Here is a 24,978-nt window from a genome sequence, read left to right as displayed (position 1 = left end):
AAGAAGAGAAAACCATGATTGGAGGAAGGTTGATTTTGTGTGTGTGTGTGTGTGTGTGTTTGGATTCAGTAAAAGCAACAAAGAATAAAAGCAGTGATGGAGGAAAATATTCCCTTCTGTGATAAATAATTCAGTATCTAAGTTAGAAAACGATGCTTCTACTTCATGCTCATCCTTCTAGATTTTGAAGTTACTTTGCCTGAGCGTTGCCCGCGGCGCGGCACGGCACGGCAAAGCAACAAAACAGTTCTGAATTCAAGTCTTCACGTAGGAATCTCTTTCTTCTGGATTGCAAACCTGGAGTAGACGGATGAGAAAACTCCCACCATTACTGGCTAACGTATTCACATTTTTCAGCCTAATGAAACATACTCCTTGGAGTCCAAACTAAATATTTTATGGCCTTTACATGTGACCTTGAAAAATCTAAAGGAACAACTCCCTTTTTCTTCAGAATCTTATCCTAATATGCTCTGTTGTGACTTTCTGATATCTTCTCTTATTCCATAGACACAAAACAACCATGTAGTTCACTTAAAAATAAAATGTATAATATTTGCATACTCTACAGAGCTGAGACCTGTGACTTTTCATCGTCTGCATCAGTTCCCGGGGTCCCCCAGGTTCCACTGCAGTCAAATGCACGAACATTTGTATGTTAACTAAACGTAGATCTGTATCGCCCAGGCAAAGAGAAGATAAAGCAGGCGCAAAACAGAGGAGCAACACAGCCCTTTAAAGGCAACAGGAAGGCTATGTGGCAGCATCTTGTGATGGTGCTGCAAACAAACAGCTGTTGTGATTGGATGATTCTGACACCCTTCAAAGAACAGTGTGGTGTGAAGGTGAATCAAACCAAATCAAGATATGATATTTTTCAGCAATTGCCACCCAATCAAATCAAGTCTCCTGACCTGCTGTTGTGTGATCTACCAAGAAAGAGTGCATTAGCTGTTTGAGACAGAGGTAAAAAAAAAAAAAAAGAGAGAGAGAGAGAGATACATTTTCCATCTATAAAACACACAGGCTGCGTTTGGTTGTAGCCGATGTTCTAAAGCATTAATCCGTTTTTAAACCTGTTTGACTGTCTAACAGATTGACTATCCAATACTGGAGTCCAGTCTCTGCACACCTCAGTGTGTGTCAAAGGTACCAAATGACCTGCATTGACTGGCAAGAGGTATCAAGGTGTTCCCTATGTGCCTATAAGTGCTTTGGGACTAACGTTCCTCAGTGAGAGTTGTAGTCCACAGATGGAGAAAAAACAACACGTTTATGCTGATAATGACCAGCTAACTCAACATGCTTTAGTAAGAAGTACTAAACTGTCATGAGCACAACTGATATAAAGTAAGATTTTTTTAAGAAGATATCTTAATTGAAAAAACAGATAAACGTATGACTTTAGTAAAAAGCACTCTGTATATCTAGCAGAGCTCTGAAAGGCTTCACGTTTGAATTCCTGACGTCTCTCCACTGATTAATTGTCTGCCAGAGTAGTTGACATGTTTTGACTATGACATAAGCAAAAATGAAAACCTAACTTCTTAGGTTAGGTTTATTAAGCCTTATTGTGCACCCACATGCACAGCATCATGGAGTTTTGATGCATTGTTTACACTCTGCCGTTTTCTGTTTGTTTGATGCTTTATTTATATAACGGAGATATTTTGCCAACCAAAGGGATTCAGAGAGTAAAGCAGGGGCTTGTTACGTCATGCTGCCATGGATCTATAAAGGATATCAATTTACAATCAATTTCCCAGCTATTCAGTCGTAAAGATAGCAGACTTCTTTTGTCTGACAATCTGCTGGTGATTTATCGGAGCGTTTGATTTGTTGTAGGCGTTGTAACTTGGATTTGGGAATGATGTCACATTCATCAGTTGAGCTAAATCCATTATTGAGCTTTCCTAATTGTTGTGATGCTAACTGCTATAAGCAAAATCACTTAACAACAATATAGTTTAGAATTCACATAGTGGAAACTGAGAAATCTGATTTCTGAGAACAAACAGAATGTATTATTTGTTTTTCAGTCTGACGAAAAAAAGACAAACTAAAACCTTAATGATTAATTTAACATATTAAATATACTTTATATTTGACTTGTTTAGGAAATTGGCAAACCAGAAAAATAACACTACACACTGAAGGACTACGGTCTCAATTTGCCTGCTCTTCCCAGTATGAACCCTCCTCAAGTTTGAAGTGATTGCTTGGCTCAACAATAACCTGTGAGTCACCAGCTAAATGGTGCAGCCATCCCCTCAGAAGCAAAGCTTTTAGTCCAAGAGTGGGAACAAACAAGTTCAAAGCCAGGAAGCTAAACAGTTAATGAAGCTTTTTCTTCATAGGGAAGATGGAATAAAGGATACAATTCAGTGATTTTTATTATTTGGTGCCTCTCCCAGTAGACCTTCCCAGTGCTCTCTAAAGCTTAAATTATACCAAGATTGCCTGGGAAGAGTAAAAACCAACTTCACACCAAAACCAGCTGATTTTTTTTTTTTTTTTGCCATCTTGTGCAGTTATATGGCAGATACATTTACATCTCTGTCTCTAAAACTAAAGCAATCTGAGTTCTGCTAACTGAAAGTGCTTTGGCACCAAAAGGATGGGTCTAATTGTACATACATGCACATGGGTGTGTGCAGATAAAAATGTTGGCAGGATGAGAGCTTCTGTTGTATTGACAGTGGGATGTAAATCGAGGACAATAACAGCCTTTCCATTGTTGGTAAAAACCTGCTAGCTGTTGGCAGGTCTGAGCGTGAGCCAGACATAACAACTGCTTACTTTCCCATTTACTGACCAGAGCACAGGAAGGAAGGCTGGTGCTCTGACCAGAGAAGTTTTAAAGGTTTGTGTCCTTTCCAAAGAACTTGTTGGAAAATCATCCCCACCCTTTCTATTATGTTCACCTTTTATGCTCATAAATCCATCTGCATGTGACACAATCCAATAACACGGAGCCATGTCCTTGGTGTACTCCCATGAGTGTTTGTGCTGTTCTGTAGGGCTACGGTACTCACAGCAACAAAGATCTGCACGCTGCTATGCATGACCTCGATGTACTGGTAGTCCATGAAGCAGCCCATGACAGAGATGTAGGAGTGGCTCTCTGTGGTGCGGACTCCGGGGGCCTGTGGCATCTCTCTCCTCACACAGCCGGGACCGTGCTCGCTCCACCAGGAGTGATGAGCTGATATGTTAAATGTCAGCAGATCGCTCTCCTAGAAGAAAAGAAACACATTAACCTTTTTGTGTGGTTTCTATTATTTATGAGGCATATTCACATCATCTTTATCTAGAATGCAGGCCAAGTTGTTCATGAAGGGATGTTAAGTGTATGACCATTAAAAAATGTTGTGATCATGCAAGACAAGTCTAAGCAATTGCATATATTTACCTAATTATTACACTTTATTTAATTTATCAGTTGACATTCAAGGTCCTAATTGCCTTGACATACACGGCAGATTTCAGTTATTTACATACACGTCATAAACTTTTGTTTTCTCTGTCGGACATTAATTCAGACTAAAGTTTTTCTGTATTAGTTCGGTTAGGATAGCTAATATTTCAATTTGCTAAATGGAAGAAAAAAACAAAATTATTTTAGTACTTTCTACAAATTTATAACGTTACATACACTAAGATTCCCAAGGACACAACAGCAAAGATGGGTGGAGTGGGGATCAAACCAGCAACTCGCCAATTGCAGGGCAAACTCCTACCACCGTTGCCACCATCGTCTCATTATACTTTGCACTTCTGCCACTGATTTGTATACCTACGCTGTAACAAGGAAAGCTTAGCCAGGAGCAGAGCTGCACAATTTATTAAGCTGCAGTATCATGGTGCATGATAACAAAACAGCAAAGGATTGTTTGGATCTAATAATTGTTAGGCCATTATATTTCAAATTCTCTGCATGAAAAATGAAATATACACACAGTGGTGTAAACTCTTCATTGTCTTTACACCAAAAGTCTACTATAGGGTATTGTGACATTAGAATATAATAAAGGCCCATGAATTGAACTTATATTCATTCCTTATTGAATGAGAGGTAGCTAGCGGTGGTTATTGATACGGCCCAATATGTGCTGTTGCCCAGGGTGGCATAGGAGAACCCAATTATCCATATAATAAAATACAAAATATCTATCAGTTGTGACCTGAGCAAGCTTTCACTTGTGTTTATGCATGTACAACTAGTAGGGAACAGAGATCCCTGTGTGGACTGTGGGTTACTTTCTGTGAGACCGCAATGCATCCCACTTCAGAATGTCAAATAATTTCATGTATTTTAATGGGTAGACGGGATGGCTGAAGGAGCAGGCACCCCAAAGGGTGCCATTAATGTGAGAACCACAGCTCTTAACGTGAATAGAGAACTACTTAGAACTACTTTTGGGGCAAAATCCTTTGCCCCAAAAAGAGAAATAAAAAAAGAGCAGCACAGTTAGACAAGTAACTGTGACAAGTAATTAAAAATATAAATAGTTAATATACTGTATATGGTTAATAACATTAATGGGATATGACATGATCTGAACAGACCAGTTGTGTACGATTGAGGTTTAATAAGTAATGTGGCTACGACACAAATGTGATACAAGTATTAGGGCCAGCTTTTTTATTATATTAGTTCCCCTTGTACGCAATGGTGAGATTCATTTTGAAGCAGCCACATGAGCCCATGTGCACAGACCGTCAGAAACTGATGCTGATCAATATCCCAATACAGCAATCTAAACCCACATCTGCTCCTCAGTGACAAGACATGCATTATTAAAAGAACAGAGGTCTGTCAAGAATCACCCCTGATTCCTATTGGCCCACAAATAGGCATCAACAGTATACTAAATGATAAAGGTTGAAACAACTTTCAAAAATGGCTCTGAGCAAGAAGTTAAAAAATGAAATCTAACATTTGTCAAGTGTGATACCACATATTCTCCTCTTTCTGTTAATGACCTATCATCATTCTTTGTCTTTTACTTTCTTCCTTTTGCCCTTTGGTCATTTGTCTCTCCGTCACAATCTACAAGGACGACTTAAGGTCAGAGTAGCCCAGAGAGGCCTAATGACTTGACAGATATCATTGATTGATACTGTGAGGCTGGGAAATCATCTCTATGGAAGGTACACTCATGACTGCAGTGCATCAGCAGTCGATATTGAGAAGGGTTTTGGCAACTCACTGCCAGGAGTGGCAGTACTCGCCTCCGCCCACAAGCGCAAATCAATTCTTCAATATCATAGACTCAAGGTGAGTCTGGTAAACTAATTATTTTAAATTCATTCATATTTCAAGAAGTTGCTAAAGATATCACCACTTAAATATTTGTTTCCAACTCTAAACATCTAATGACAAGGAATTATATTTACAAAGCTGTTTGGTGTAAAGATATAATAAATCGAGTTCTGTTTCATTGCAGGGTGAAGAAACCACCTGTGGACCTAAATGGATGTTAAAGTCTCATCTGATTCTGCCTACAGCTTCAAATGTAATTACATTTCATAAATAACTTACTTAACTATGCTGTTCCTAAAAAAGGGCGAGTGAAGCCGGAGGTTGTTTCAGACTAAATCTAATGACATTTGTACCCGTTCCTATGGAGAATTAGGAAGCGCCTAAATTTAATATAAGCAGGTTATAGCCTTACAAAAACTAGAAATGTGACACAAAACTATTGATCAGAGTATGTCTAATGTGCATCATTGTATCATACTTGTATGCAATATACTGGGTTATTTTATACTTAGCTTAACAGTATTATAAGTAGGCTCTATAACTAAAGTTGTAAACAACAAACTATCTAAAATACAGAAGAAAATGAGAGAACTGGGTGCTTAGCTAAATGCATCCACATTTTTTCTCTTTAGAGAAGAAAAAGAAAGAAAAAAGAATTATACAGATTATTTTTATGCAGAGTTTTTGGAATATATACCATTATGAAAACAAGCAGTAAGGTTAAGCATCCTTTTCCAAGAATCAGTATAAAAAAACAGTAGTGACGGCTGCGGTCAAATTAGTTTTATAGACAATGAATACAAGAGGTCGATGGATGGAGCCTGTTTAAATCAAAGGTGTGTGTGGAGCAGCAAGGCTCTATTTGTCTTGCACTGTGGGGGAAGGTATAAGAGATCAATAGGAGGTGACAGCGAATGTGGCATATGACTCTGTGACAACCTGTCCCCCAACTCTGCAGGCCAGGCCAGCACACAAAGCTCACACACACACACAGGTACATACACTGCCTCTGGTCTCTACTGTCAACATCAGTCAAGGTGATCCAGAAAGAATTAGCTCACTTGTTTTGTGATATAATGTGTTGGGGGATCCTCTCCTAAGGACTGTCAAGTGTCGAGTTTGATTTTTCTACGCGGATGGGCTGTGTGCTGGCGTGTGTGTGTGTGTGCGTGTGTGTGTGTGTGTTTGCGTGGTGGTGCACTTCATTAGCCAGCTTTCCTCCTGGCCACCATATGCAGAGCTCTGAGCCCAAGCTGGCTCCATCTGTCGGGTTAATGCTCAGTCTCGGCCCCAAGCAGCTGGCCCCTACAAGCATCATTATTCTAGTAGGAACACACACATACACACACACCCATAGATATGAGTGGAGAAAGACAGACAGACACACTCGATGAAGCCAAGGATCATCACGCAATGATAAACTCCACGTAACCCGGGAAGGTGTTTCTGAAACTCATTTTGGCTGTCTGAGCAGGTGTCAGATGAATGTTGCCAACATGAATTTATTATTCTCAGTGGTCAGCAGGTTGTTGGGTGAGATACTCATCAGTGTGAAGGACAGGAGAGGAGTAGTGAACAGAATGACTAAGGAAAAAAAGAAGGAGGGAAACCGAATAAAATTAGCCACTTGCCTATATCTGAGTATGCAGTATTTTGCTCATCAAAAGTATTTATGCTCCCTTAACGTTTTACACATTTACTCACAATAAAACTAAATATTTAATGCTTTTTATTGAAACTTAATTTAATAGGCCAATTCCTACCCCTTGAATCAATACTTTGTAGAATCATCATTTGCCACAACTTCTGCTGCACGTCTTTTGAGTTATATATCCACCAGCTGAGCACATGTGGAGGCCCACATCTTATTATCTAAATCATCCAAGTTTAGTTATTTTGAGTTTATCTGTAGAGATAAGTTTTCAAGTCTTGCCACAGATTCTCAAGTGGATTTATGTCAGGACTTTGACTAGGCAATTCAAACACATAAGTTTTGATATAAACCGTTTCATTGTAGCTCTAGATGCATGTCATATGTTTCAGTTTATTTTTATGTATAAAAATATTGTGTCTGTCTTTAACAAAAACAAAAAAATTAAACAGATTTAAGTTTGTAGTTTTAACAGGACAAAAAGGTCAAAATACTTTTGCATTGTATGTGCAATTAACAGTGTGTTAACAGAGCTTTGGAGGCAGGATATTTGTTTCTAGTTAAATGTTCCTCCATTATAAATCTAGTAGGGGGTATATGTATCCCACCCTCCAATCTGGAACAAAACACACCAGAAAACATAAAAGAAGCAGAGATATTTCATTTCTGGCTGCTCCATAATTTCCAGAGTAATTTATTGTCTACTGTTTGGATTCCTAAGACTTACTGGTGTCACACTTTCATTATGCTGTACACTGCATATAATTGTGTTTGCTTTGACTGCACTTATACTCATGGTCATTCCTTCAGGCATAATGGAAGCTAAAAAAACTCTGTGGCAGAGAATCATATTTAATTATAACTACGGCTTATATTCAGTGAGAATAAATCTGAATTATATCTCAGCTTGTTTTTGGAAGTGAAACTTTATTTTTGCCTTGAAGCAATCAAACAAATAACTACTGTGTCATAAAGTCAGGGTTATTCTGAGTATTTTCCAAGAAAAAAAATCCTGTTACTTTGGCTTTTTTCCTTACTTAAAAGTAAATTCACAGGGACTTCTCCTTCGACAGCAATGTTGTTTAATCCTCGTCTCCAAGCCTCTTGCAGAAGCTGTTCATAGTAACAACCATCAGTGGATATATTTTTATTAGAAACTTTGTAGTTTAAGGCTTGATAAAACTTTCAGGAAGGTGTGCTTACTTAATCTGATTCTTAAAAAGATATTTGCACTTATCTTTTAAACACATTCTGACTGCAAAGTTGTGGTGATATGATGACCTAGATCACTTTGCTTAATTTTAAGCAAAGTCAGAGGTTTAAAAAGTCTCTGCTGAAAGCTAAATTGAGGGTGTGGTTTTTGCACAGTCAAGAATTTGTTTCTTAAGAATAACAGATGATTTGTAAAGCTTAAGACATTGTCTGTAGGAATTATTATTTAATGCTGGTTAATAACAAGCAAAAATTAAATAATAAGTTGTGGTTTTTCAAAGTGATTTGCAAAGTTGTGAAATCATTAATGAAATCGTTCATTAATGTTTAAATGCGTTTCTTTTTCAGCAGATCAGAATTTCAGTTCGGAAATATCAGAATTTGTGTAAGACTGAGGCCTAAAAGCTTTAGTCAAAGCTCTTCAAAATAGCGAGATACATCATGCTAACCCCACCGCCCCTCATCCCCACTCACTGAGCTTGCAGTCATGATGTCAAGGAAACAGACGCACAGTACAGATTGCACCAAGAGGACCTATTCATGACCTAATATGATGAGATAAAAGCCTTACAGAAATGTTAGAAATCTCACCTTTGACAGACCTCCAACGTCCAGATAAAAGCAGATAATGAAGACGTTCCAGGCTACCCAAAGTGCGGCCCAAACAGTGTACTGCAGAAGAGACGCAACAATTAGTTGACAGCACATTTAGCAGAAGCAATAGACAGAAACTAAGTGAACCTAAACCAAAATGACATGTTGAATCAATTAGGTTCTTAACAACAAAAGGTGGAGGAGAGAATCCATCCAAAGCAACATGTTATATAGTTAAATCTCTATCAAAATCATGATTATAAAAAAATGAGACCACAATAAGTCATTTAAAAACTTTCTACACAAGTGAAATACAAAAAAAGTGTGATGTAGTGATAAAATCAAAGAGTAGACATCTGTAGCAGCAGAGATTAAAATACCTTATTTCAAGTTGATCGGATGTACAGTTCATGTTGGTTGTAAACCCCCCATAAGACTGAATGCTCAAATTAAATAAAAAATATACATTTGTTTTAATTTAATGGAGTTAACACTTTTAAAAGCAGATTATTCTATCTTTCTTCACATGTCTTCTCATATTGGTTTATTTTCCAGTTCAACTTAAAAGGATATATGTCTAATCAAAGGCAGAAAATGTTTCAAAATAATTTATTATGGTTCTATTTTTTGACATCACAAAAAGAACAGTTTTTCAGAGGCACCTGTGCACATTTGGGACCTAATGTATACAGACAGAAACCTGCCATTTACATATACTGTACATGACCTGACTTTTCTGATGTTGCCAGTAAGTTTAGCCATTCTGTGTCAATCCTGTGGGAGTTGTGGCTTTTTAAACTGCTGAGGCCAACTGAAGTTCACGACTCAACCATTTAGAAAATTGTACAGTCAGACAGCCAAGTGCTGACAGATACAGAGTGGTACTGGGTGGTATTCACTGACAGAGTCGTCAGAGGGAAGGTTGTGAAATCCTCTGACTCATGATGAAATATGTACTTAAAGTGTCAAAGTGAGAGCAAAGGACAAAGCTGCAGCACCATAAAAACATGCGTGTTGATTCACAAAGCCCCTTAGCTCAAGTTCTCCCATTTTCCACTTGACATGAGAGAATAGCTTCGACTTTCCCTCCTTCCGCTCCTCCTTTCACCTCATGCTTCCTCTGATTCTGCAGTTTATCCGGTGCAGCTTCACTGTACGCTTCTTTATCTTTCCTGCCTCTCTTTATTTACTCTCCTCTCCCTTGTTCCAATATTTTCCTGTTATTAGAATCGCCATCTGTGCTCAAAATATGCGTTTAATGCCTATTATAAATAGAAAAGTGTCAAATAAAAGCTGATGCATGTAAAAGCTCTTTCCTAATAATTCACAGTATATCCTAAACACTCGTGCCTTTTTTCTTTTAAGAATGACCTTTTCTGATTAGGAACTCAAAGCAAAGTTTAAATCAGATTAACTCCTGAGTCCCCCAACCAAGGTTTCGCCTGCTTTAATTAGCCCAAACTACCAGGGGATTACAGTCATTTAATAGCATTTCACAATCCACAAAACATTTCACCACAGTCTGCAGTTTCACAGGAAAGTGACAAAACCTACAGAACTCTGTGCACACAGACTGAGAGCTTAGTACTAACGCAGCACTGTTTGAAAAACACAAGGAAAAACATGAATAAAAAACATCAGGAAAACACTCAGGCCACTTGTTATGTGCACTTGTTCAACTGCTGTTTAAACACAAATATTGAAAAAGCCGATTACAAAGGCAGCGGCTTCTTTTATTAAGGAATCGCGACATGATGAATATGACTTGCTGAAATTCAAGTTGAGCCTCAAAATGTGGAAGACAACATTCTGACACGATTGTTGATGCCAAACTGAACTAGTACTTCAGGAACAGTTGATCTACTGAACTTGACCATTTCAAAGGTTTACATTGTGGTCAGAAAAAGAGATAATGTCCAGGAAGTGGCAGTTGTATAGAGGAAAATGCCTTGTTGGTGTCAGAGAGCTGACATCAACAACCGGGTGCCACTCCTGTCGGCAAAAAACAGGAAACTGAGCCTCCCTTTCGGACAAGATCATGAAAACAGTTTGGAAAAAATGTTGCCTGTTTCCTTGATTTCAACTGCAACATTCAAATGGTAACAGCAAAATTTGGCATAAACAACATGAAGACCCCGATATTATTCTATTCTGCCTTGTATTATCAAGTCAGGCTGGTGGTTGTGTAATGAGGTGGGGAATATTTCTTGGCACACTTTGAGCTCCCTACCAGCTAACCATTATTTAAATGCCACAGCGAGTATTGCTGCTCAGCATGTTCATCCCTTCATGACCACAGTATAACAATGTTCTGTTCCATATCATAGTTAGTCACAGATTGGTTTCTTGAACATGAGTGAGTGTCATGGCCTCCAAATTTCCCAAATTTAAATCTAATTGGCATAAATCCTTAGATGACAAATCTGCATGATGCAATCATGTCAATATAACTGAATTAACATCTAGCTACATGTAAAGAAGCCAATAAATGTACAGACCATAAAAAAAACAACATTCACCCCTTTTTGATTATTAATCTTTTTTTGTCGCTTTTACAAATCGATCAAGATTTTTCTTTCAAATTGGCTTTTATGACAAAAATAGTTACAAAACTAAAACCTTTAACGTCATAACGTGAAAACTGATTTCTACAAAATAAATAAAAATATTTAATATAGAATATGTGATTGCAAAATATCCACACTCTTCAAGTCAGTATTTAGCAGAGGGATATATGGCTGTAACACAGCATGGACTCCATGTGGACAGGTCTCAGTCAGGCCTGCATATCCGAACACTGCAGCTTGACTCCATTCTTTCTTTGCCAAAACTGTTCAAGCTCCGTTAGACTGCGTGGGGATTGGCTCTAAACACCCCTTTTTAACTCCTGCCACAAATTTCCTGTCAGATTGATATCTGGGCTTAGAATAGGCCACTACAAAACATCCACCTTGATGTCTTAAATCCATTCCTGTGTAACTTTAGTTGGATGTTTTATGTCAAAAATAAATGTTCTCTGAAGGCGTAATTCTCTTGTACATGAAAACAAAATGTTCCCCAGTAATTCTACATTTTTACTGCTTTGATTTTGCTTCCTAACTTGAAAAGCTTTGCAGGGCATGCTGCTGAGAAGTATCTCCACAGCATGATGCTGCCACCACCGTACGTCACAGTACATACAGAACTTTCTTCCACTTGACCATGGAGTCTCCCAGACATATTCCACATATTCCTTCTGTTTATTGATGATGTATTTAACTGAACTCCAGGGAATGTTTAGAACCATAAAGATTTTTATGTATTTATCCCCTGGCTTACATTTCTCAATAACCTTTTCTCTGATTTTCTTGGAGTGTTCTTCTGTTTTAATGGTGTAATTGGAGCCAGGAATACTGAATAAGGTTAATTCACTGAATAACCAGTGAATTGACCTTCCAGACACAGGTGTTGAATCTGCTGCACACCGATTTCAACGGGGTGAATATTTAGCAATCTGTCTTTACTTTGAAATTAAGAGGTTTATTGGCCATTTATTTTATTAATCAGGAGTGATTTGAAAGATTAAAATGGTAAACTTCTTTTATTAGGCACTGTAGGGTTCCAGTTTGCTTTACTCACCACAACAATGTATCGTGGCCGGTACTGGATGGTTCCAAAGAGGCCCAAGATTACAATGATGATATGGAAAAAGTTTGCAAGAATGGGAGCCCATTGGTAACCAAGGAAGTCAAACACCTGTCTCTCCAAGGCCAGCACCTGAAGAAAACAAAGACATAAGATTATTAGATAATATATGTATACATATATATGATGGCCTATGATTTTTTGTTTTGTTTATGGTCTGACATCCGAGGCCGTTTGTTCTAATGTTTGAGGGTGTTTCCTAAGGATGTCCTAAAGTGTACACCGTACGTGCCAGACAAGATACAAAAAAATTTGTCAACACTTTTAAAAAATAAATTGTTTCTTGAGGATGGAGATGCCAAAACTCAAAGGTATAAATGTTTCTTCATTCCACAAACAATTACTGCAATCATTATGCAAAATGTTCAGTTCACACTTTGAAAGAATAAAGCATTATTACATTACTACATCTCGTTGCTTGTACTTGTGACAGTGCAATGACAATAAAGTTGAATTCTAATTCTATTCTATTCTATTATTTGACGTTTGTAATGGTTTTAATTCAAATGAGGTTGTCTATGTCTATGTTTTGATGTCTTTTGCTGCGTCTGCTTCTTCAGTCCAACTGTTTTCAGTGGTTATGCCTCAATTTTGTTTTACTGTCAGTCAAGAGTTATTTCCCCTTCAGAGAAAAATAAAGTCCTTCAAAATCTAAAAATAAATCTGAATTGAATAAGTAGTTGATACACTTTATTTGGTCAACCATAGACACTTCACAATATGTCTGTCAGGTACTACCAGAAATTACTTGTTGCTTTTTTATAGTTTAGGGAAAAAATCCAAACTGAATGAGTTCAACAAAATTTGATGCATTGCTGAAAACTATTTGGTTTATGGTATTAAATTAAATTAAGTGTCAACTGGTCAAAATGAGTGAGTGAGCATATATAAATATTTCTCCACATAACATTGTTAAATGTCAATTCAAGAAATTATGTGTTTCTCCGAACAAACCAAGAATCTTGTTCAGACAGACTTAACAACAACAGCCCAATTGTTAAGCTCCCAATGATGGGAGCAGCCAAAGGGGAGTTTTGTAAAACCAATAACGACAGACTTATTGATGCAAGTCTGAGCTAAAGAAGAGATCATCATTTCTAACCTTTCTGTCAATGGCTCCGAGCAATGGAAATACTCTGGGAACTTTATAGGACATGAAGTTCATAATAACCTGCATCGACTTCAGGCCTTTATAAAAAAAAAAAGACAACATGTACACATTTACGCTCTACACACAAGCAATAGCAGAATGAAAAAGTTCACAGTGGAACTCATAGCTGCAGAGCTGCCTGTTTTAGCTTAGTTTTTGTTTCTGCCATCAGAAAAAAAACTGCAAGTTACTTTTTCCTTAGCCATGCACAAGATAATTTCCCATCTTTATTCATTTTTATTTGAATCCACATCTAAGTGCAAATTATTTTGTACAACAGAAATCAAACACATAAGAAAAACAAAATCTATCAGTATACCATTTAGGGAAAATACATAAAGGGGTTATATAGCATTTAATTAAAATTCCTGTTCCGATCCAATTCTATTTTGTTCCGAGAGTGTGTGTTGTTGTTTGTGCACCAGTGTGCTCAAAGAAACGGTGTCTTTCATCGCATCCTGACATGTCACTTACAGCCAAACGTTTGAAGATGGATGAGGGAGGAAAGAAATGTCGTCTCTGCTGATACGAGAAGGAACACACGCCACTGAACACGCACACACACAGCACTCCCTGCTCATCCTCATGTAGCAGAGCAGGTGACAGCAATTCGAATGCAGTGATATTGGAGGGAGATGATTGAATCCGGAGTGATAATTAAAAAATATTTGTACAGGTAGGGAGTGAAGCAGCAGAGGATGAAGTGATTGAGCCATAATGCGCATTTAGCTGAATAAAGTGAAGGAATGCCTTTGCTGTAAAACTGAGATAAAGCATAGCTGCTTCTGCAAGAAACCATAAGATAAAATGACAGAAAAAAAGGAAAAACAAGGGAGGGAAAACAAGAAAACTATGGTTCCAAAAGAATACAGCTAACTTAAACGACAAAGGTCATCTCCACTTTCGGAATGTCACAGAGTACGACCATATGGGCAGGAGTAGCTCATGCCTACGGTGAGATCCAGGTATGGGGATTATCATTTTCTTTGGATGTTAGGTCAGTTTCCCCCACTATTAGGGGAAATTGTTTACCAGAAATACTTAAAAAGAAAAACTATGATAATTTCTTATTCAATTTTATTCTTATTTATTTGTCTTAGGTTGGTCTTGCAACACGCTCTGACTCTTGACAGAAATCATCCAAAAACAGTTTCAAAATTTAAAGATTTCACCATCGGGGTTTGGAGTTTCATCACGGAATATTTCAAATATTCATCACAAAATATTTAACATAGGATGAGTGATTGCTAAATATTCACCCCGTTCAAATCACAAATCAGTGTTTAGCAGATTCAACACCTGTGTCTGGAAGGTCAATTCACTGAATAACCAATAACCTTATTCAGCATTCCTGGCTCCAATTACACCATTAAAACAGAAGAACACTCCAAGAAAATCAGAGAAAAGGTTATTGAGAAATGTAAGCCAGGGGATAAATACATAAAAAATCTTTATGGCTCTAAACATCCCCTGGAGTTCAGTTAAATACATCATCAATAAACAGAAGGAATATGTGGAATATGTCTGGGAGACTCCATGGTCATGTGGAAGAAAGTTCTGTATGTTTTTTGGGCCATCAGAAAAAAAAATGCTATGCCCACTGTGACGTATGGTGGTGGCAGCATCATGCTGTGGAGATACTTCTCAGCAGCATGCCCTGCAAAGCTTTTCAAGTGAAGTCATTCCACTCGTTGTTTTAAGATAAAGCATAACATGATATTAGGACTTACGTATGAAAGCAATTTAAGAGTATTCTGAAATACTGTCTTCCACCAAACAAAGGTCAAAACTGGGTTTGGAAATGTTAAAACATAAAGCTTCAGTAGTGGCCCTGACCTCAGTACTACTGAAAATTTATCGGCTATATTTAAAGCAGGATCCATGCCAGGACACTCTCCAAAACAAACAAGCTCTACAAAATCTTCCAGGAAGTGTGGTTGACTGATAAAGCAAGATAACATTAATCTGGTGGAACGGCCCAATCTCAACTTGTTTGGAAATGTAAATAACATGCTTAAAATTGAGTTTCTTGCCAATAAAATGCCTCAAGTATGTAGATCCTGAGAGAATTTGAGAAAATCTGAACATTAAAATTCTATCACATGGACCTAATTTCTGTTTTTAACTTGCAGTGTATGCTGCACTCAACACACACATATCTATTCCTTCCTCTGAAATATTTCCACCAGCTATTGAATTAAAGATGTGTGTAGGCCTAAGAAATGTTAGCCTGTGTGGTCTCCCCTAAGACATGCTGCAGTAAGCCCATCACATACGCAGCTAACTCAATAATCCACCGAGATGACAACAATCAATCAAAGAAAAAAAAAAGGGCTTCTGCCCACCCAGACACACAATCAGGCATGCACAATCACACGAAACCCATACGGCACAATTAGTCCACAATTCATGGGAAGTACACTGCTGGAGAGTGGGGCGGAATTTGATCAAAAGATACCAATGCTCTTCCAGGAATAAAGCGCGGGCTACATAACCGGCCCGTAAAAGCCTTCCACCGACCTCCGGCGAGCACAAATCACTCCCTATGGAGCGACGGAATCCCTTTCTGTGCATTTTGGGTTTGAGTGTGTGTCTGTGTGGAGAAGCAAGCTGCCCACATAAATGACTACTCCCAAGATAAATACTCAGGGCAAGAGTATAGCAGGATGCAACAAGCCTCTTCCACCCTTTCGCTACATTCATCGTCATCTCTGCTCTCACTTTAGCTGTTTTCTTAATCTATTTATAACTCTCCCAAAACCCATCACTCACTCAGTTCTTGAGCCACGTGATGCCAGATTAGGATCACAGAGCTCAATCCTGCTCTTTCTGTCAGATTATATTAGCTGGCGCGTACACTCAGGTGTGCATAAAGTGGCAAGCAGAGCAGAAACGGAAATTCGAGTCGACAGTTTTTCTCACCATAATCCCCAAAACATTTCAGGCATCACCGCCTTCTTTGACATGAAACGAAGGAGAAGAAGAAGAGAGGGAAGTAAGAATGATGAGCGGATCAGAGCCAGTGGAAGAGAGAAAAATAGGAAAACAGGAGGAAAAAACACTTGATCTGCATACTTGGAAAGCTAATTAAGACATGCACGTGTAAGATAAGCAGCTGAAATCCTAAAAAAAATAAATAAATAATCCAGCTTGGGTTCCAATCAGACCTAAGCACATTGCAGTCTTTGTTCACAACAGGTAGGAGACGTTGTAAATGAGACTGCATTGCTCCCTCAGAGGACACCTGTGACTGGTGACCCCTCTCATTTCCACACCTCTCCACCTTAGCCCGCAGATATTATGAATCCCATCAGTGCCTCTCTTTCTCTGGGAGTCTTCTGTGAAATGTCCTCAGGTAACGTGTTACTGGCTGTGTCATCAGGAAGTGTGAGCGTGTGCCTGCCTATGTGACTTCAGGCAGCATGACTCGGTTTCCTCCTTGTTCAAGGGTATGACGCTGATATAGAGGGTATGTCAGTGAGGAGTCGAGACAGATGTGAGGGGCTGCTCTTAGGACAGATAATTATTTAGGGTCTCTTTTTTTTTCCTCTCTAGCTTTAACAAACAGTTGATTTTGTTTACGTTCAACAGATTACCCGAACTGGCCAAGCCTGAAAAACTAAAACACAAGGGTAAATGATCTGTAATTCCCAAATGATTACAGTCGTTTCATGGTCGCCTTTCCCTCCAACTGGTAATTTATGCACTGCCTCTAGTCACTGAATGAATAAAGATTTTAAAAAATGCACACCATGGTACATTTAAAAAAGCCAGTTATGCTCAGATTCATCCTTTTCCTCACCACTGCTTGAGTTTTAAAAAAAAAAATCCTTCTTTTACGTGAGAAAAGGAACATTCTTCTTTAGTGAAGCTTCCTCAGCAATCAATGCTTCTGAATTTTGGAAGATAAAATCACCCCGAGGAGGCGAACAAGGTCGAAGGTTCACATCTAAGTTAATAAAGTTGTTAATATTAACTCATTCTGGCTGGCAAAAACTGGAAACCTTGATTTCATGTGAAAAGAGCACATTTTCGGTGAAAAAGGAGATCTAAGAAAGCAGAATAAAAGGACAAAACCTGCAGAATTTTGTACAACCACCACATCGCAGCCAGTTACAAAGTAAAGCGTTACTGACGTCAGACCACTTTTTTCAGTAACGAGTAATCTAACGCGTTACTATTTCAAATCCAGTAATCAGATTAAAGTTACTTACCCAAATCACTGTGTGTCACTGCACTACTATTGCGCTACTAATTTGTACAACCACCATATCACAGCCCCACCATTAACCCTTAGACACCAACGTTGCGAAGGGTGGGACTGTGATTTCCAAATAAAAGACTAAATTTACTAGGACTCCATAAGATAACATAAACACATGGCTGTTGCAAAATAACTGGGTTCAGGATTCATTGCTTAGACAACAATAAATATTAACAAATTATTCTTCAATTTTCTTGAAGCTCTGACTCCAGACAGCCCATTCTGGAATCTTCCCCAGAGTTAAATATTTGCTTCACAATATTTAAGTCTGTCATTGCTTGTGGTTTGTCACATTACCGCATGTTTTCCTTCCATTTAAACTTTCCAGTAATACGCTTTGAAATATTACACTATGAAAAGTCAGCTTCTTTATCAATAATGCTGTGACTTACCCTCCCTGTGGATGATCTTAGTCACTGTTTACTGGACAACTGTGAAGTCATCGGTCTTCCCCATTACTGATCAGGCCACACCATGGCCATTATAATATATTTCTGAATTAAAATGCAGTATGCATTATTGTTACATAATATTAAAATTCCAAAAATCACTATGTGTGATTAATAAATTAGTTTTCTTACACATACTGATTGTCATTCTGAGTACTGAGCCTGAACAAGTTACAACATTTTGGTAAAACTTACGCATGCTTTAATAAACTTCTATATTATACTATGCTTAAGGTAAGGTATTAGAGTCAAAAAGCTTTGAACAAATGCAATTTTTATAAGTACATGGTCATAATTTAATTTGTATACTAATCCATAAAAAAACAAATTCTGATTTACATTTTTGCCGCTAAAACAAAGTTAAACATTTTGAACACATCTTTAAAAAGAATTGCAACATTTTAGGCAGAAAAAAGATTTGGTGGTACTCTAAATTTGAAAAAAAAAAAAAAAAAGAAGTCATCATGAAAAAGATTTTCATCAAATTCTAAAGATTTTGTATTTATAACAAACATGCAGTATAAACCCCTGAGCTACGCTGTTTACATTGATGTTAAATAGAAAACACACCCTCTGCTAATTCTAATGTTTCATGTATAAATAATCTGGTTTTAACTGGGTTTTATATTTATGTGACTTTGTATGCTTTCTTTCATCTTTATTACTGAACACTCCACTTAGCACCTATGACTATTACTGCCATTACCTACAAGGTAACTTTAGCAGAAGATATGTAATATGCCTCTGTACTTTCACTCCTTAGGTTCAGGTTAAAACAGTTAAAAAAGGGCATTAGGAAGCAGCTGCCCTGCACTGAAGACAAAAACAGGCTGCAGTCATATGCCACATTGGTGTCTGACACTTTTCAAATGTCCCCTACGTTGGCAAGGCTATTTTTATGCTTTTTCTCCTCCAGAAGACACTAAGGCACTTCTTTAAAACTTTCTCGAATCTAATTTTTCACCTCCTGCCAGGGTAAAGTTATTAGGCCCGGTGACTGCCTGGGCCCAATGAAAGTGTGTGACTAATGGTGTCAATCTCAGTTTGTGTGTTATGGTGTATGTGCGTGTATGTGCGGCTTTCAATGGACACATGGTGAGCTGGATAGATGGATAGCCCTCGGTGACGCTTCGCCTACCAGAGAGACACAGAGATTAACAGGCAGGGTGCTTTCATAAGCCACTTTCTTCTTTTCTGTTTGAAATATGGTCTTCACGGTGAAACACAAATCACCAACTCCCTTTAAGTACCTCTCACTTTAGATGTTGACACTAAAAACACTTTAATAACAGGGGTGGGTTATTTTCAATAAAAGTAAAGTGAATTAATTTAACAGCACGTTTTTAGGATGAAATTTGTCCAGTACTCCTCCTGTTAGTAACAAGCTAGTATTATATCTCTGCCAATATAGGAACATAAAAGAATCCAGCCTCAGAAGACAATACACACTTTGAAGTAAATCGCCCTCGGGGCTTTAACTACCTTTACCTTTTACCTTTGTGTTGCCTGACTTGTGCTGTAAAGCAGCCTGAAGTTTATGATTTAAGCTAATAGATTTGGTCATTTTAGATCATTTTAACAGAAGGGGAATTTTAGTGAACTTTAACTGAGTGATGCAGCATCGCTGAAAAATCAATTTCAGTCACAGTTAGAATTTTGGCTGTGTGAAGTAGTTAGTTCAAATGGAGCATCAGAAAAAGAAGAAGAAACAGAATTTAAGTGTGTTTGAATGTGGTACAGCTGTAGATGATCTACTAGGAGTTTGACGCACAACCATCTCTTGGGTTTACAGTGAGTGGCCCAAAAGAACAACTAATGCAGTGACCTTGTTGATGTCAGAGGTCAGAAAATTATGAACAGACTGATTTGAGATGATACATAGGCAACAATAGACCAAATACCAACTTCTTACAACCCAGATTTCTTGAAGGGGATGGGCTGCAGCAGAAGAAGCCCATACAGGTGCCACTTCTATCAACTTGGAACAGAAAACTGAGGCTAAAATTCATACAGGTTCACCATAATTGGACAATAAAGTACTGGAAAACCATTGCCTGATTCGAAAAGTTTCAATTCAAGCAGAGCCAGTTGAAGGTTGTTAAAACTGAGCATTAAAACAATATTGTATGGATACATGTACCATTCTACCAATGGTTCTGGCTCGTCGTGGATATGTAATGGCTTGGGGCATATCTTCTGACACATTTTGGACTGTTAAAATCAAAGCATCAATCAAAGAGCACAGTGAGTATTGTTGCTGAGAGTGTCCAACCCTTTTTCACCACAGTGTACCCATCCTGACTTTCAGCAGGACAACGCACCATGTCACAAAGCTCAAATCACAAACTGGTTTCCAGAACATGACAATCAGTTCACATCATGATACTAGACCTCAGTTCAAAAGGGCATGATTGGTATGTAGCAGAGCAGGAAATACACAGCACATATTGGCAGCTGAAAAATCTGTAGCATCCCTTCATGGCATCATTTCCATATTAACACAAATATCTGAGAAACATTTGTGATGCCCATTTTTGTCTATAAAGATAGGGTCTCCAGACAGATCCTACAGCAGTATATCTTATAAAGTAGCTGGTCAGTGCACGGTGAGGTTGTGTCATCAGTTTCTGCTGCATGTGTTAGATTCAGTCTTAAACTGCAGAAGTTTTGTTTCTCTGCCTAATTAGATTCAGTCTTAAATTACCTGTGACTTGAAATTCAAATCAATTCAGTCTTATTCAATTTAGATTATGAAAGAAATATCCTAAAGGAAAATTAAATATTGTAACAACACAAGCTGAAAGCGTCAGTTAATTGCTACAGTTTCAAAGCCTGAGCCTGAACTTGTTCTCAGTCTGACTCAACACCTCCCTGCTCAGGTTTTGACAATAGGCTGTATCCCAGCAGTAATAATTAGCAATGCTTGTTGTTTTGAGTAAGGGCATCCATGTGTTAAATCTCTCACAGGATTAACAGGATTGTGCATGTTGCTTATGCTGCAGTGTTACCCGCTTAGGAAGGCGATGTTGGAGAATTATTCTGACAGAATTATGGCTTTCAATTCTATTGAAACAAAAGGCTCATACACAATAGTCTGACAGGGGTATTAGTCTTAGTTAGTGCTGATATTTAGATAAAGATACGCCCTAAGTAAAATGTACAGCAACAGCAGATGTTGTGATTTCTTTTGTGACTCAGATAATCCACACATCTCTCTTTTTGACCAACATGTTTGTTTAAAGTTTGTAGCTCGGATCTCCCTACATATTTACCGCACAAAAAAAGAAGTGAGAATTCATTAGTCGCTTGTGAAACAAGGACTAAAACCCCAAAGTTGAGGAGGAAAATTTGATGGAGACGAATATGCATTCAGCTGAGTGTGATCTGTCAAGATAGTCATCACAGCTGTGGAACTCCCAAAGCAATTTATTCAGTGCCACACTATAACAAATGACACCAATGGAACCACTGGAATGGAAAGAGAGAAATGGGCTCTCAAACAGTCCCACTTTTATCTCCATTATGCCTGAATATTGCAGCGTCACCGATGTGGAACACACACACAGACGCGCCACCGTGAGCCGGCGCCTGGATGGGAGCGTCGACACGCTTGCATCTGCCAGCCCAGTGTTTTCACTATAACCACAACATTAATGATGTGTTAAATTGAACACATTAAAATGGAGACTGGTTGTAATAAAGGTCACTTGGGAATGAGAGGAAGGGGGTTTGCCACAAGCACACACATATTATTAAAACTAACATGCTGAGAGCATGAATGCTGATTCAAACCTGCAGCCACGACTGAAGAAGAAGTTAGCACTGATAAGGAACAAGGAAGGCTTAATTTATTTCAACATGTGATTAGGTTTTAAACTGAGGTTGTAAAAAGAGGGAGCTGGAAATGAAAAATCCCCAGCTGGATGTGACTAAAGGATAGGGATCAAAATAGACATCTTTGGAGTGACAGCTGCTCTAAGAGAAGGATGTATAACCCCTTAAGTTTTCAGCAAGCTAACCCACAGATGTTGTCTGCATTCATCTCTCTTCTAAGGGTGCCAACTTGATTTAAATCAAGTTGTCTTCTTCTCTTCGTCATATGTTTAATATTGCAGGCCATAAAAATGGGTGAATGAAGAAAAGTAGAACTTTAAATTTAAAAAAGGCAAGTGAAAAGAAAACATGGAGACCAGATATCTGGGGTCAAACGTCTTATTAGCTCAAATAGAGGTTGAACCTTCTCCCATCCCCGAGTTCCTTTCTACCTCTCGCCTTTTACACACCTTTCTATCTAGCCAAAATCTCCAGAGGCTCTCTTAAATCAAATGGCAATCAATAATTCAAACATATTCCAACCTCTAATCTCAGCAGGGGGCGATGTGCGGGGGGTCCAGTGGGGGTAGTGCCGTAAAATGGGAGGGAAAAGGAGATACCAGACAGCTTTGTTAGCTTTTTGCATTCATTAAACATTCAAGCAGAGCTTCACCTCCACAAAAAAAAAAAAAAAAAAAAGCAGGTGAGATGATGACATACTGAAGCTCCAGGGGTAGGGGATGTGTGTGTGAATGTGTTAAGGAGTCACCTTGCCCTGTGACTCAGTGGAAGCCTCTGTTTAATCAACGTCTTTTGATGGGGCTTTTTTTTTTTTCTGCTAAGGCCAGACATGACCTGTCAAGATCTGCTCTTCCGTGGATGAGGGCTGTTCAAGCGAAGCAATCAAGGCAACCTGGGCCAAGACCACAATCAGCGCTGAACACCAGGGGTCCGACTGACAGCAAGCTCACCACTAAACACACACATACTGAGGCTAATTATGGCAACCTGTCTGACCTTCAAAAAGAAAATAGTAAATATCCAGAGACAATGTAAGACAAGGTTGGGACTTAATGCAGTTTCTCTGGTCAACAGTCTATTGGAGAAGTCTGTATTTAAAATAAGTGACATTTTGATACAAGGCCCAAACAAGCAGTATTTTACAATTTGCACTGAGATAACGGAGCAGCATTTCAGCAGAATTTGAAGAATTTAGCTTTTTTTCTTTGCTTTGAATCTCATCTCATCTGCCACTATAGTTGGACGGTTCAACCTTTGGTGGATTGTTGGTGCAAAAGCAGCCACAAACAGCTCCAAAATCATTGTTGATTAGAAAGATGAGTTGTTGGGTTTTTTTTCCTCGGTAATTGAAGTTCTTACTCAAGATCTATCAATTGTTGACAGAAAACAACCTGCAGTTTTTCTGGAGCCATGTGCCAGACACAGCACACATGTTGATGAGAGATGTTTAAGCCTCTACTTTTTGGCTTAAAATTATATGTTTGGTGGAAAACAATCCAAACACAGAAATATGATGATGGCAGCATCATGCTATGGGGAGGCCTTTTCTTAGGCAGGGACAGGGAAGCTGGCCAGAGATGGATTTAGTGCATACAGGAATTCTTTTGGAAAACCTATTAGAGGCCACAAAATACTTGAAACTGGAGCAGTCTTAGCTTTCAGAATAACAATGCATCTACAGTAAACATACATCTAAATCTACAATAAGGTTTAGATCTGCAATATACGGATCAGTTCCAGTACAGAACTTAAATTCTATTGAGATGTGAAATTTGCCGTTTATTGCAACTCTGAATCCCATCTGACTGAGCTTTGCTATTTTGTTGAGCAGTATAGAGAAAAGTTTCAGCCTTTTGATGTGCAAAGTTGGTAAAGAGACACCCTAAAAGACTTACGGTGTAACTGCAGCAAAAGTTGGTTTTAACAAAGTATTGATTTGGTGGTGAATACAAATGCATACCACACTTCTTAGATCTCTAAGAAGTATCTATTATAAGTGACAGGAAAGTCACATATCAAGAAGCAATATGAGAATACAAACACTGCTTGGATTTCATTTGCAGTGTGGCCAATATGGTAATCAATGTAGGCAGATGCTTGCATTTTTAAAAATCACACCCTGCTCAAACTAAATTAGACCAAAAGTTTCCCATAAAAAATGGAAACGACTAAAGAAACCATTGGGTCTCAGAGAACTCTCTCTATATACCTGCTCCGTCCAACACAAAGAGAGAAAATTTATTCCCACAAGGATAAATCAGATAGCAATCCTTTCTTTGTTTGCCACTATCTCCGAGAACTAAAGCAAACACCAAACAAATGGGTTGTTGCCCCTGATAGTATGAATCACAGCCTGGAAAAGGGTTATAAAAACTCAGTAGAAACCCCAGGAAGGCAAAGACAACGAAGAAAATAGAGAGATGAAAGAGCCGTGAGCATTTAATCTCCTACTACCAGTAAATCTCTTCTATCAACCTGGGGTTGCTGAAGAAATACAGTTGATTAACATTAATCACACTACACTCCAGCACAGGCGTGATAAAGAAGTTACACACTCTCAAAACACCCAACCAACAAGTTACCCTGAACAGATGTCTGCATCTGTAACCAGTTAAACTGAAATACTGTTGCACTTCCCAGCAGCATCTTTCATATTTCTAATCCCACCATGTTATGATCTATCACTTCTGGTGGGAGCAGGTGAGGAACGACAGGATTATCCAACAGCGCTAACCGTAACTCCCTGCTCTGCAGGCCTGACAGCATATAGTGTTTTACTGCCACGCAGTTTGTTTCAGCTCTAGTAATAACCCTTAATTACAACAGGGTGACAAAGTAATATATGAAGTGAGGCCAGGGCATTTTGTGTGCACA

The 24,978-nt window shown here is 38.4% G+C and overlaps 1 protein-coding gene across 3 annotated transcripts in view; it reads right to left on the bottom strand.

The window, feature by feature from the left end:
- Nucleotides 1–24,978, bottom strand: part of LOC102220331 (sodium/potassium-transporting ATPase subunit beta-1-interacting protein 4-like) — a 50,850-nt gene that overhangs the window by 20,004 nt on the left and 5,868 nt on the right. For all 3 annotated transcript variants that reach the window (XM_023344305.1, XM_014469748.2, XM_014469747.2), the window contains exons 2-4: nt 12,342–12,479; nt 8,721–8,801; nt 3,036–3,236 (exon numbers count right to left, since the gene is read on the bottom strand). In XM_023344305.1, the coding sequence (XP_023200073.1) occupies nt 3,036–3,236; nt 8,721–8,801; nt 12,342–12,479 (420 nt within the window). The remainder of the gene's footprint in view (nt 1–3,035; nt 3,237–8,720; nt 8,802–12,341; nt 12,480–24,978) is intronic.

The sequence above is a fragment of the Xiphophorus maculatus genome, chromosome 1, assembly GCF_002775205.1.
Source record: "Xiphophorus maculatus strain JP 163 A chromosome 1, X_maculatus-5.0-male, whole genome shotgun sequence".
NCBI classification, from domain to species: domain Eukaryota; kingdom Metazoa; phylum Chordata; class Actinopteri; order Cyprinodontiformes; family Poeciliidae; genus Xiphophorus; species Xiphophorus maculatus.
This window is presented reverse-complemented; position numbering and strand designations above follow the sequence as displayed.